Genomic DNA, 12081 nt, shown 5'->3' with positions numbered 1-12081 from the left:
ATTTCCTTTTTTTTTTTTAATTAAATTTTTCAGGATATATGCATATGATTATTGCAATGTATATGATTGTTCATATTTTCAACGATTTTTTATAATAGATATATTACAATTCATTTAATATCATTTTTCTTTTAATATTGGAAATAAAAAAGAAATGTATATTTTATAGTGAACATTTTTATTCAGTTGGCGCAACTTTTTAATATTATTTGTAGGAAATTAAAACAATTATTTTGTACAATTTTTTTTAGTTAAAATATTTTAAGTTTTTATTTTCAATTAGCGTAATTTTTGGATATCATCATTTTTCTAGGATATAATGTAGAAAATTAAAACAACTATTTTGTATAACTTTTTTTGATTAAAATATTTTTATAAGTTTTTATTTTCACTTAGCGCAATTTTTGATATCATTATTTTTGTAGGATATACAATTTTACACAAAATTAAAATAATTTGTAGAACAATTTTTTACGGTTTAAAATAACACTATTTTGTGCAGATTAAAATAACTATTTTGTAGATTAAAATAATCCTATTTTGAAGATAGGTTTTTTACAGTAGTTTTTTACAGTTTTAAAATAACACTATTTTGGAGACAGGTTTTTTACAATATACATTATAACGTGACAAATATCGATGATTTATGGGAGGCTGATTTAATCGATCTTCGTAATCTTAAGAGTTATAACGACGGATATTCCTATCTACTGGTGGTTATCGATGTACTTAGCAAATTTGCTTGGGTAGAACCTTTGCGCGATAAAACTTCGGCGTGCGTGATAAAGGCCTTTCAAAACATATTCTCGAGAAACAAAAAACGTTTACCCGTTTACCTACAAACCGACAAAGGTAAAGAATTTATCGCGAGCGCTGTACAAAAATTCTTAAAAGAAAAAAACATCCGATTTCGTGTAGCGCGAAATCCCTATATCAAAGCAGCTATAGTCGAACGTTTCAATAGAACATTTAAGGAGAGGATGTGGCGCTATTTTACACATAAAAATACTCGCCGTTATATCGATATTTTGCAGGATATTGTTCACGCTTACAATCATACTCGTCATTCTAGCATTAAAATGCAACCAGCGATCGTTACGTTGGAAATATGAATCGACGTTGGAATATCAATGCCGAAGATGCTGAAGGAAGAAAAAATCGCGGGCGCAAACAAAAGTGTAAATACAGAGCGGGCGAGCTCGTACGCATTAGTAGAGCAAAAGCAGCGTTTGAGAAAGGATACGAGGCGGGATGGAGTGAAGAAATATTTCGAATTCATCGCGTTCTCGAATGGAGAAGACCTCCTGTATACGAACTAAGCGATTTACAGGGCGAGGTTATAGACGGGATTTTTTACGAGCAGGAATTAACGCAAGTTATTAAAGACTTACGAGAGGGAGAATTTATCGTAGACCACGTGATAAAAACCAAGGGACGGGGCGACAATAAACAATTACTAGTTAGTTGGCGGGGATATCCTTCTAAATTCGATTCTTGGATATCAGCCTCGAGTTTAATATCAAAATGAGAGGGGAAGAATTTCACATAATCCTCCCGAGTAATAGTAGCATGCGCTACTTTCCGGAAAATAAAACAACGTGTTTCACCACCGAATTACCTCAGCGTATAGACTTAAGCGGTCGTTGGGAAGTAGCGCTCACGGAGATCCAGTTTCCGTGTAGCTTTTTACATATACGCCCTGGAGAAGGAACAATAAAATTTATCGATATTAATAAGAGCATCGATGCGTTTTCTCATGCGGATGTCGAAGTATCACCAGGCGTTTATTCGAGCGTACGCGATATTATAGAGACAATGAATGACGCGTGCAAACCCGTAAAAGCCCATGTCGTTTGGGAATTAAAAGCTGGTGGTAAAGTTGTTATGAGACTTTCCTGCAAAGAGAGGAAATGCGATATGGAACATCATGTGCATTTTTCCGACAAGCTTTGTCGTATGCTCGGTTTTGATTCACGCTGTGGAAGTTCGAACGATCTACTACCGATCTACTACAATCCTGACATTCCTCCTTCTTCGAGCATTGCTTTTCCAAAATTTCCTTTTGTACTCACGGGTGACGACTATATAATAGCCGACATACCAGCTAGTTTGTTGCGAGGTATTCCAGACAAACTTTTCGTCTACTGCGACATTTGCGAACCTTATATTACGGGCGATGTACAATTGCCTCTTCTTCGAATAGTCACGCACGATGTACGAAACGATTATCCGTTTGCATCCACTCAGATAAAGCATTTTTCGCCCGCGCAATACATCGCGCTGCGGCGAACGAGTTTCCGTACGATCGAAATAGATATAAGAGATCAGCTGGGGAAGAGCATACCATTCGAATTCGGAACGTTGACGGTAACTTTGCATTTTAGGTGTATCGATTAGATATTATAAAATACACGGAATCCGCGAAAGAGAAAAACGCATTTGACCGTTCATTATTATTATTATTATTAATGGACTATTACTCGGTATATCGCGACGAATTACAGAACGGAGGCGGTCGCGGCGGCGGAATCCCGCGAGTTTTCGTCGGATCGCCCTATCAGCGCGATCACGGAATCGGCAGTTTTCTCGGGGGATTATTCAGACGCGTACTACCATATTTAGGTAAAGCCGCGCGAGCTGTGGGAAAAGAAGCTTTACGGGCTGGCGTTAATGTAATTGAAGACGTCGAAAACAATACGCCATTTAAGGTAGCGGCCAAACACCATTTTGAAGAATCGCGAGACAAACTCAAGAGAAAAGCCAAAGAAAAAATAAGTAGTCTAATGAAGGGTTCGGGATATAAGTCTGATGCGAAAATGCATGTAGCTCAGTTCCCTTTTGTCGGGCTTGATAATCACATCGCACGATCCGCAATAACATCGGCTCGCAAGCGACGACGGACGAGTAAGAAAATCAAAGCGGTTGGGAAAAAAAGAACGAGTACAAAAGCGCAGAGAAATAAAAAGAAGAAGAAAAGTCGTACGGTTGTGAAAAAAAGACTTAAGACGTCTGCGAAACGACGTAAAATCGGTAAAAAACGTACCGTATCCGATATATTTTCTTAAGCGGTTATATTCGGAGCATTCTAATTTAACGACGGTGGCAAGCGACGGACGACAGCGAGCAATTTGCGATAAAGAAATATGTCTTTTCTTCACACGCATTCGAGCGAGTGTTTAAAGAGCGAACTAGATCTCTTCTCTCTACCACCTACGCAAACTAGCATCGAAAATTCGCAATGGATTCATTACAAACCCGTGACCTCTCTCTCGGACGACTCGCCGATAGAATTCGTCATCCCCGGACACGGAGAAGAATATTTAGATCTCACGCACACCATGCTGAGTCTTCGTCTACGTGTAGAAACAAACGCCGATTCCGCGAGACAGGCTTCAGGAACAAGCGCCGAAAGAATAGCCGTAGGCCCTGTAAATCATTTGCTTCATTCTATCTTCAATCAAATCGACGTGTATTTCAATCAAAAGCTCGTGTCGCCTCCAAACAACGCTTACGCGTACCGAGCGTACATAGAGGCGTTGTTAAATTATTCTTCACCCGCAAAAACTTCCCATCTAACTTCCTGTCTATGGGACATGGATGCACCCGGACACATGGACGATCTGTTGGAAACAAATCCCGGCAATCCCGCTCTCGCGAGACGCGCTCGTTACATTTCCGGAGGAAATGCGTTAGATCTCGTAGGACATCTCCATTGCGACGTTTTCAATCAAGACAAATTTTTAATTAACGGTGTAGAAGTACGGTTGAGATTCGTTCGTTCGAAAGATTCGTTCTGTCTCATGGAAAGTAGCGGAACATCGAAAATTCACATTCTCGACGCTACCTTGCTCGTTAGAAGGGCGAAAATAAGCTCGGGTTTGTTACTCGCGCATGGTAGAATGATGAGTAAAGTTACAGCCAAGTATCCGCTCACGAGAGTCGAGGTTAAAACATTCACAATTCATAGCGGCGTTATGGGTGAATCGTTAGATAATGTAATACTCGGTCAATTACCGAAGCGAGTAATAGTCGGTTTCGTTAGTAATAAAGCGTTTAACGGTGACAGAAAATTAAATCCGTTTAATTTCAAGAACTACGGAATAAATTTCTTCTCGCTGTACGTCGATGGCACGCAAATCCCCAGTAGGCCTTTGCAACCAGCTTTCTCCGAGGAGGAACCGCTTTACATCGAAGCTTATCAAACGCTTTTCTCGGGAACAGGTATTCATTTTTTGAACGAGGGAAATTCTATAAGCAGAGACGACTATTTCAAAGGATATACTTTATTCGCTTTTGATCTTACTCCCGATCTATCCGCTAATTGCGCTGGACATTGGAATCTCGTCAAACATGGTAGTTTACGATTAGAAGTGCGATTCGTAAGAGCACTTTCCGAGACGATTAATTGTATTATCTATGCCGAATTCGATAATGTCATAGAAATCGACTCGTCTCGTCAGGTCATCGTCGATTTTTCGGGGTAAATTTTTTATAGACGCTTAAAATTGTTCCCCCTCTACTTCGCTCAAAACTCCGACATCAGTGCGCAACGTTTCGAAAAATATTCAGTTTCGTTGGAGACACGCTCGGCGTCGTTGTTTTACATAGAGCCTCGCGTCGAATCACATAAGTTTTTTTCGTAAGATGGATATAGTCGTCGATATTCAGGGTTTCCGCGATGCGAAGAAAAAGTTTATCCCTAAGGAGGTTGCTGTTGTAGCGATTGACGCTCCAATCGTCGATCATTGGATTATGATACCGACGCATTCGTTTGCCGAATTACCTGAAAAAATAAGACAAGAAAACAACTGACTCACGCGAAATCATCACGGCATTGAATGGTTCGATGGCGAAACTAATCCGAAATATTTTACATCGCAACTGCGGCAAATTACAAGATGCGTGCGTCACATTTATGTTAGAGGAAACGAGAAAGCGAGTTATTTGAGGAATCTACTTTCTAGAAATATATATAATTTGGAAGGCATCTCACCGGCATTCAAAAATCTGACGGTAGAAGAAGAGTGCGGACATCACGGATTTCGAAAATTCGGAATCTTTCATTGTGCATTACGCAACGCTTACAAATTAAAAAGCTGGATTGTTGCGCAAAATAATTTTAGCAGCGACGGAGACAGCATTACTCAAACGACTTGCAGTTCTCCCTCAAATTTTGATAGTAAGCGACGACGACGACGACGATGAAAATGAAAATATTAAAGCACAATCAAATAATAAAATAGAGAAGAAAAATCTGCAAAAAATCGAACGTGCGGCTATTAACCGCCCCGCGCAAACAGAAAATCCGTTAGCTGTACAACCCGAAAACAAGCCACCAAAAGAAATTATTCAAATAATACCGCTTGTTCGCTCGTCTTCGCTGCAAACAAATGGACTCTCGCGAAATTCTGCAAGCATTGCGTCAGCTAGATGTCAAACATGTGGGAGTCTATCCTGCCGACAGATTGCCGATGGCGTGGACGAGGTCGACGGCCATCGTCGCTAATACGGACAATCATAATCGCCCTGGAGAACACTGGATCGCTTTCTTCCTCGACGAAGACGGTACAGGGACATACTTCGATAGCTACGGAATACCGCCCTTGTATCCGGGTTTTTTCCTACGTCTCCGGCGAAATTCCAACATTTATCGATGGAATACCGAACAACTACAAGGGCTTTTCTCTCAAACCTGCGGACTCTACAGTTGTGTATTTTTATATTATATGTGCAGCGGTTACGATCTCGATGGATTTTTTAGTCTTTTTTCCGAAAATTGCAAATATAACGATCATTTAATCGTAGAATTATTTCATAAAATTTTTCTTCGCGAAAAAAAACATGAAAAATATAATGTTAATTAATAGCGTGTTTAATTGTAAGAAGATATAAAAAAAATTTTTGCGAAGTACTACGAATTGTATGCGGGTATATCAATAAATGTGAAAATTTTTAATCTTAATTCGTGTTTAATACTTTTAACTTTTCCCTTCTTCCTTTATAACACCCCCGCTTCGCGTTCAATCATCCGCATGTTCATCTTTTTACCTCTGTAGTGCAATGTAGTCTAATTATAATAATTATAATAATTATAATAATTATAATAATTATAATAATTATTGTCTCCTACTGAGATGCTTTGTCTCTTTTTCCGATAAAGTGCGTCATGAACCGTTCGAGCGGAGGGGGCTTGTTTCGATATTCCATAGCGGGCCCCGAGACGGAGTGGGGAGGTAAGGATTGTTTCCTCGAGACATATACCGCCGGCTACCCTCCGAAAGTCGGTAGGTGGGGGGGTTCGTTCTGCCAAGACGTAGCGAGAGCGACTAATGCCTGTTTCTACCAACGTCGTTTAACTTTAATCTTAGCTTAACTCACTCTTTGTCTCCTTCTAACTGTTCTTTTAGAAAGAGACAAAGAATGAGTTAAGCTAAGATTAAGTTAAACGACGTTGGTAGAAACAGGTATAAGGGCTAGGTAACGGGAATTTGACTCGGAACCCTATACAGGTGGGCCAGGGCTGGAGTGGGAGGAGGATTGCTTCTTCGAGTCTAGTACCGCGGAGGTAGGGAAATAAAAATTTGATAAATCGGCGACACAGCCGGCGTCGACCAATCGCAGCTCTGGGCCACTATGGTGCGAGCCAATCAAACTCTGGACCACTATGGTGCAAGCCAATCAAACTCTGGGCCACTATGGTGCAAGCCAATCAAAATCGAGACTTCAGGAGGTGGGGCATTGTTTCCACCAATCAGAACGCCTCCCTCCACTTCACCTAGCCACGCCCACGGCGCCAGGGGCCGAGTGGTGGGGGTTTGTTTTGACGCACCATAGTGGCCCATATCTACTGTTATAGTTAGAATTAAAATTTTCTAAATTCGCTGAAACACAGGTCTAAATTAAAATACAATAATAAAATTAAGATAAGAGATTCGCCAAGTCTAAGTTCGAAAATTATTCATCTATTTCAACGGCTTTTCCCAAAAGTAATGATAATTCAAAGGAAAATAATATGAAGAGAAAGGAAAACATAATAATAATAATAATAATATGAGGATGGGAAATTAAAAGAAAACGAAAGGGAGTCAAGAAAAAATAGAAATGAAAAGATATATATAAAGAAGGGCTGAAACGAGATATAAAGATAGAAAACAATATAAATTCTCGGTAAATAAATCAGAAAGAGCTAATAAAGAGAAATAAGGAATTGTTCGCGAATCGCCTTACGGAGATTCCCGGCGAACGGGGAATTGTTCGCGAATCGCCTTACGGAGATTCCCGGCGAACGAGGAATTGTTCGCGAATCGCCTTACGGAGATTCCCGGCGAACGGGGAATTGTTCGCGAATCGCCTTACGGAGATTCCCGGCGAACGGGGAATTGTTCGCGAATCGCCTTACGGAGATTCCCGGCGAACGGGGAATTGTTCGCGAATCGCCTTACGGAGATTCCCGGCGAACGGGGAATTGTTCGCGAATCGCCTTACGGAGATTCCCGGCGAACGGGGAATTGTTCGCGAATCGCCTTACGGAGATTCCCGGCGAACGGGGAATTGTTCGCGAATCGCCTTACGGAGATTCCCGGCGAACGGGGAATTGTTCGCGAATCGCCTTACGGAGATTCCCGGCGAACGGGGAATTGTTCGCGAATCGCCTTACGGAGATTCCCGGCGAACGGGGAATTGTTCGCGAATCGCCTTACGGAGATTCCCGGCGAACGGGGAATTGTTCGCGAATCGCCTTACGGAGATTCCCGGCGAACGGGGAATTGTTCGCGAATCGCCTTACGGAGATTCCCGGCGAACGGGGAATTGTTCGCGAATCGCCTTACGGAGATTCCCGGCGAACGGGGAATTGTTCGCGAATCGCCTTGCGGAGATTCCCGGCGAACGGGGAATTGTTCGCGAATCGCCTTACGGAGATTCCCGGCGAACAGGGAATTGTTCGCGAATCGCCTTACGGAGATTCCCGGCGAACTGGAAATTGTTCGCGAATCGCCTTACGGAGATTCTCGGCGAACAGGGAATTGTTCGCGAATCGCCTTACGGAGATTCCCGGCGAACGGGGAATTGTTCGCGAATCGCCTTACGGAGATTCCCGGCGAACTGGAAATTGTTCGCGAATCGCCTTACGGAGATTCCCGGCGAACGGGGAATTGTTCGCGAATCGCCTTACGGAGATTCCCGGTGAACGGGGAATGATGAGGAAGATGATTAGGAAGAGGTGAGACAAGAATTGATAGTAATTAGTAAAAATTTAATGGTTACTAAACTGTTTGAAATTGTTTGTCAGACATAGATTTTATAATATGAGATAGTAAGATATGGGAAAGGGAGAAAATAAAAATTACTCAATTTTACTCACAACTCGTTGGCATCACAAAATTGAGTGCGTTGATAAAATTGCAATGGCTGAGGTCGGAGGTTTATAACATGAAGAGCTGGGTAATGGAGATGTTTATCAGAAAATTCACACGATGCACAATTAAATGTTAACAAAATCATTTTCACTGTGATAAAACAGATTAATAACTCAATTGCATAATGCAAGAAAAGAGGATCCCCGAGGCTATATAATTTTAAAATTGAATGACTGAATCTTGACTGGAACTGTGAACTGAATTGTCAACTGCACAGCTGCTCGTCGGAAGAATTAGCGTACTGAACTGTCAACTGTAGTGTTAATAGCGCGCGTCGCGCCTTGCGCTTGAATTTTAAAGTTATTACTCCTCTTCCCTTCTGGATGGTGGGGAATCTTTTTAGGCGAATTAAATAATTTCTATTACTCCCTTCCTAAGGTCAAGGAGCTTGATTTTTTAAAAGGAGAGAGGTCTCTTAAGATTTTTATTGGTTAAGCCCTTTGGCTCGAGACTTAGCTCCATCCAGTACAGAGTGGGAGTGAGCTGATTATCTTATCGCTTGATGATTTGGCGATTCGGAGAACGCTCGAGGGTGGCCTGTCGAACGAGCGCACGTGCACTATCAATTTCAAGAATATTGCTGTATGTTTAGATTTTGACAATCTTCCCGAGAACCAGATCTTTATTTTAAAATTTCTTTAGATAGAGAGGCTTCGAACATAAAGCCGTACCAATAGATACGGGACAGTTAGAGTTTCTCATAACAATTTTTCATCTCATAATTCACGAATTTATTTAGAGTTTCGTTAACGCTATCTCGACTGGTCATTCCCTGAATTAGATTTGTTAAAGTTTAATAGCGATACACGCGGATTAGGTTGCGTTCTTCTACGCGTTATCATTATTCCTAAGAAGAATCGATTTACATTCCAAATGCAAGTCGATCCTCGATTTCTTTCTTCCACGAAATCGTTTCGAGGAAAGAAAAGAATCGTGGTGTCCACCGGACGTAACAGTATCTTTGACGTTTTTCCCAGCGATTAATAGTTTTGCTATTAATTGTAACTTTTTTAAATACATAATGAGATGGAATATCACTGTATAAATATTGTTTCGCTCCCTCATCTCGAGCATTTAATTCAAAATAATCTATCAACATTGTTACTCGTTCTATAGCAGATCTTATCGCATTATTATTAATATTATCATCGATTATAACATTATGTTCGTTTGGTAAATGAACCGGTAAACGAAATATAGCGTGACTTTTTTTTTGCAAAGGTTTACTTAAAATGCGCCAACACGCTTCTACAGGCCCAACATATCGAGCTTCGATAAAATCTTGAATTTCATCATGTATTATTGTTTTATCTACATTTTCTCCAATGATTATAGACGCAGCATCATGACACTTATAAATATATTTATACAAATATTTTACAGATTTTATACTCGAAATTATTTCAACATTAATATGACTATTAAATAAAAGTAAGAGTGTTGGATTATATGGAACAATATATCTATTATCAACAACATATCGTCTAGGTCTTTCGTTCAGCAATCCATTATTTCTTCGACGATATTGTGGATAACCATCTTCATCCATAGTCGTCTCAGGTCGAAATGATTTTGGAAAATGTTTCGAACATTTATTGTCTATCAAACACCAATCTCCACATGGTCCATGAATCATATGTTTCATTACAATATTGTGTAAACTTTCATTTTCATTAGGATTAGGAATTTCTGCAGAAATAAATTTATCAACTATTTCAGAATTTGATATTTTATAATTTTGTTTTAATGTAATTAACAAGTGTATATGTGGTAATCCACGTTTTTGAAATTCTATTACATAAACATATGCCAAAACTTCACCAAAAAATTTTTGTCTAACGATAACATCGATTAAATAATTTTTTTTTACATTAAATACGCGAGCACATATATCTGGTCTATCTGCAGGTTGTTGATTCGGAAGTAAATTCTCTTTGATTTCGCGCCAATTTGGATTACAAGTCATAGTAATAAAGATATCTGGTTTTCTATATTTCCGAACAATAGCCATCGCATCTTGATAATGTTGCAACATATTACGCGGTGAACCCACAAATGTCGATGGAAGTATAATCATTTTTCCAATGTGAGTATCGCTATTATTGGCAGCGTTTGCTAAATAATCAATTAATCCTTGATAAGTTTCAGCACGTAATTGTTTTTGATTCTGTTTACAATAATTAATTCGATCTTTTTCAATTTTTATATAACTATCTACAAGCCATTGTTGAAATAATCGTCTTCCCATGACGAAAATATTAAAATTATTACGTATGGCTATTCGATGTTTTATATATGCAGCTCTACTTATTCGTTTATTACTATTCTTGCGTTGTAAATTATTATGCCAACCTTGATTACCATATGGATAGTATAATGGATAAATCCATGGTTCTACATTAGGATCCATCGTACTGACTTGTTGTAATGTTTTATTACTTTTATTATAAATTATCACGTAAGTTTCCGGAATTTCACCATCTGCTGTAGTAGAAAAAACAGCTGCAACTTCATTTACCCTTTGTACATTGTATCGACCACGATCAATACCTTTTTTTGTCAAAAATCCTAATTGTAATTCATATATACTGTTATTTTCAGTTGTTTGCTGTTGGATTTGATTTTCTTCATGCATCATTCGATAAGATTTTGCGAAAATGTTATAGGTACGCATCATATTATCTATTGAATTTAAAATTTCTTCATCGAGATTCGAATTTCGATGTAACCGACACTCTGTTGCTTCATTATTATCCACGATAAAGAGTTGACCATAACTTGGCATTTCGTTAGTTACAGGATACAATGCGGTATTAATTTGATAATAGATTTGTCCTTGAATTTTAAAACAATATGGTCCAGGTCTTTGAGCACTAAAATCTGATATGTTCGCGTTAAACGACGCGAATGAAAATGCATTATTATATGCACGAATACGATTATAAAAATGTTTTGATTTTGGATGATTTTCAGTAAACAATTCATAAAGTTCACGCGGAGGTTGAGGTAAAGAATTTAACTCAACAGTCCCATGGCCACAACAATCATTAAACGAATTACCTTTATTAGCTACTTTTTCAGAATTGAAATGTTTCGCACCACAATGTTCGCAACATAAATTCATTTCTCCTATATAATGTTCTACAATATTTTCTAATTGAGTTATGTGATATGTATTAATGTCTATGTATCCTTTTTCTGAAGCTCGATTTTTTTCTTTCCATCTTACTTGTTTATTTTTAATTATGTTAACATTCATTAATTTTAATTTTGCTACTTTATTATCTATTATAATATTTTGTGATGGTACCTCATGTAAATTAATACAATTTTCGTACCTGTTGTTATCATCTAAGTTTATCAATTTATTTGATGTATCAGGTACAGGAGAAATAATATTACTATTTAAAGAAGTTCCCATACTTGAGTTATGATCATTTTTAATTATATCAATATCATCGTTAACATTAAATAATTTTATACCATCATTTATCGTATTAATTTCATTATTATTTTTTATTATAGAAACATTTTTATTTATTGATGTTTCAATCGTTTGAGATGCAATGTTAATTGTTTCACCTTCTGAATATGCTATCTTTTTGAATGAAATGGTTGAAGCATGAGAATCTATTATAATGTTTTTTGAAAAATTTACAGAAGC

At 38.5% G+C, this 12081-nt stretch overlaps 2 protein-coding genes and 1 pseudogene across 2 annotated transcripts; 2 read left to right on the top strand and 1 right to left on the bottom strand.

Moving 5' to 3' along the window:
- Window positions 1–3143: 3143 nt before the first annotated feature.
- LOC145969958 (uncharacterized protein F54H12.2-like) lies at window positions 3144–4484 on the top strand. The gene is made up of 2 exons (XM_083096299.1): window positions 3144–4041; window positions 4222–4484. Exons 1-2 carry the CDS (start codon window positions 3144–3146, stop codon window positions 4482–4484), a joined length of 1161 nt encoding a protein of 386 aa, XP_082952425.1.
- Window positions 4485–4644: 160 nt separating this feature from the next.
- On the top strand, window positions 4645–5506 carry LOC145969954 (uncharacterized; annotated as a pseudogene).
- A 4159-nt stretch (window positions 5507–9665) lies between these two features.
- On the bottom strand, window positions 9666–11541 carry LOC145969953 (uncharacterized). Its single transcript, XM_083096294.1, has 3 exons — window positions 10239–11541; window positions 9895–10106; window positions 9666–9698 (listed from the first exon to the last, which is right to left on the bottom strand). The coding sequence occupies exons 1-3, from the start codon at window positions 11539–11541 to the stop codon at window positions 9666–9668; spliced, it is 1548 nt and encodes a 515-aa protein (XP_082952420.1).
- Window positions 11542–12081: the final 540 nt, after the last annotated feature.

Source organism: Camponotus vicinus, unplaced genomic scaffold (assembly GCF_025532165.1).
Source record: "Camponotus vicinus isolate PSW18456_S1 unplaced genomic scaffold, iyCamVici1.0 SCAF_4, whole genome shotgun sequence".
In the NCBI taxonomy this organism is placed as follows: Eukaryota; Metazoa; Arthropoda; class Insecta; order Hymenoptera; family Formicidae; genus Camponotus; species Camponotus vicinus.
Note: the sequence above shows the minus strand (reverse complement) of the source record. Positions and strands in the feature narration are given on the sequence as shown.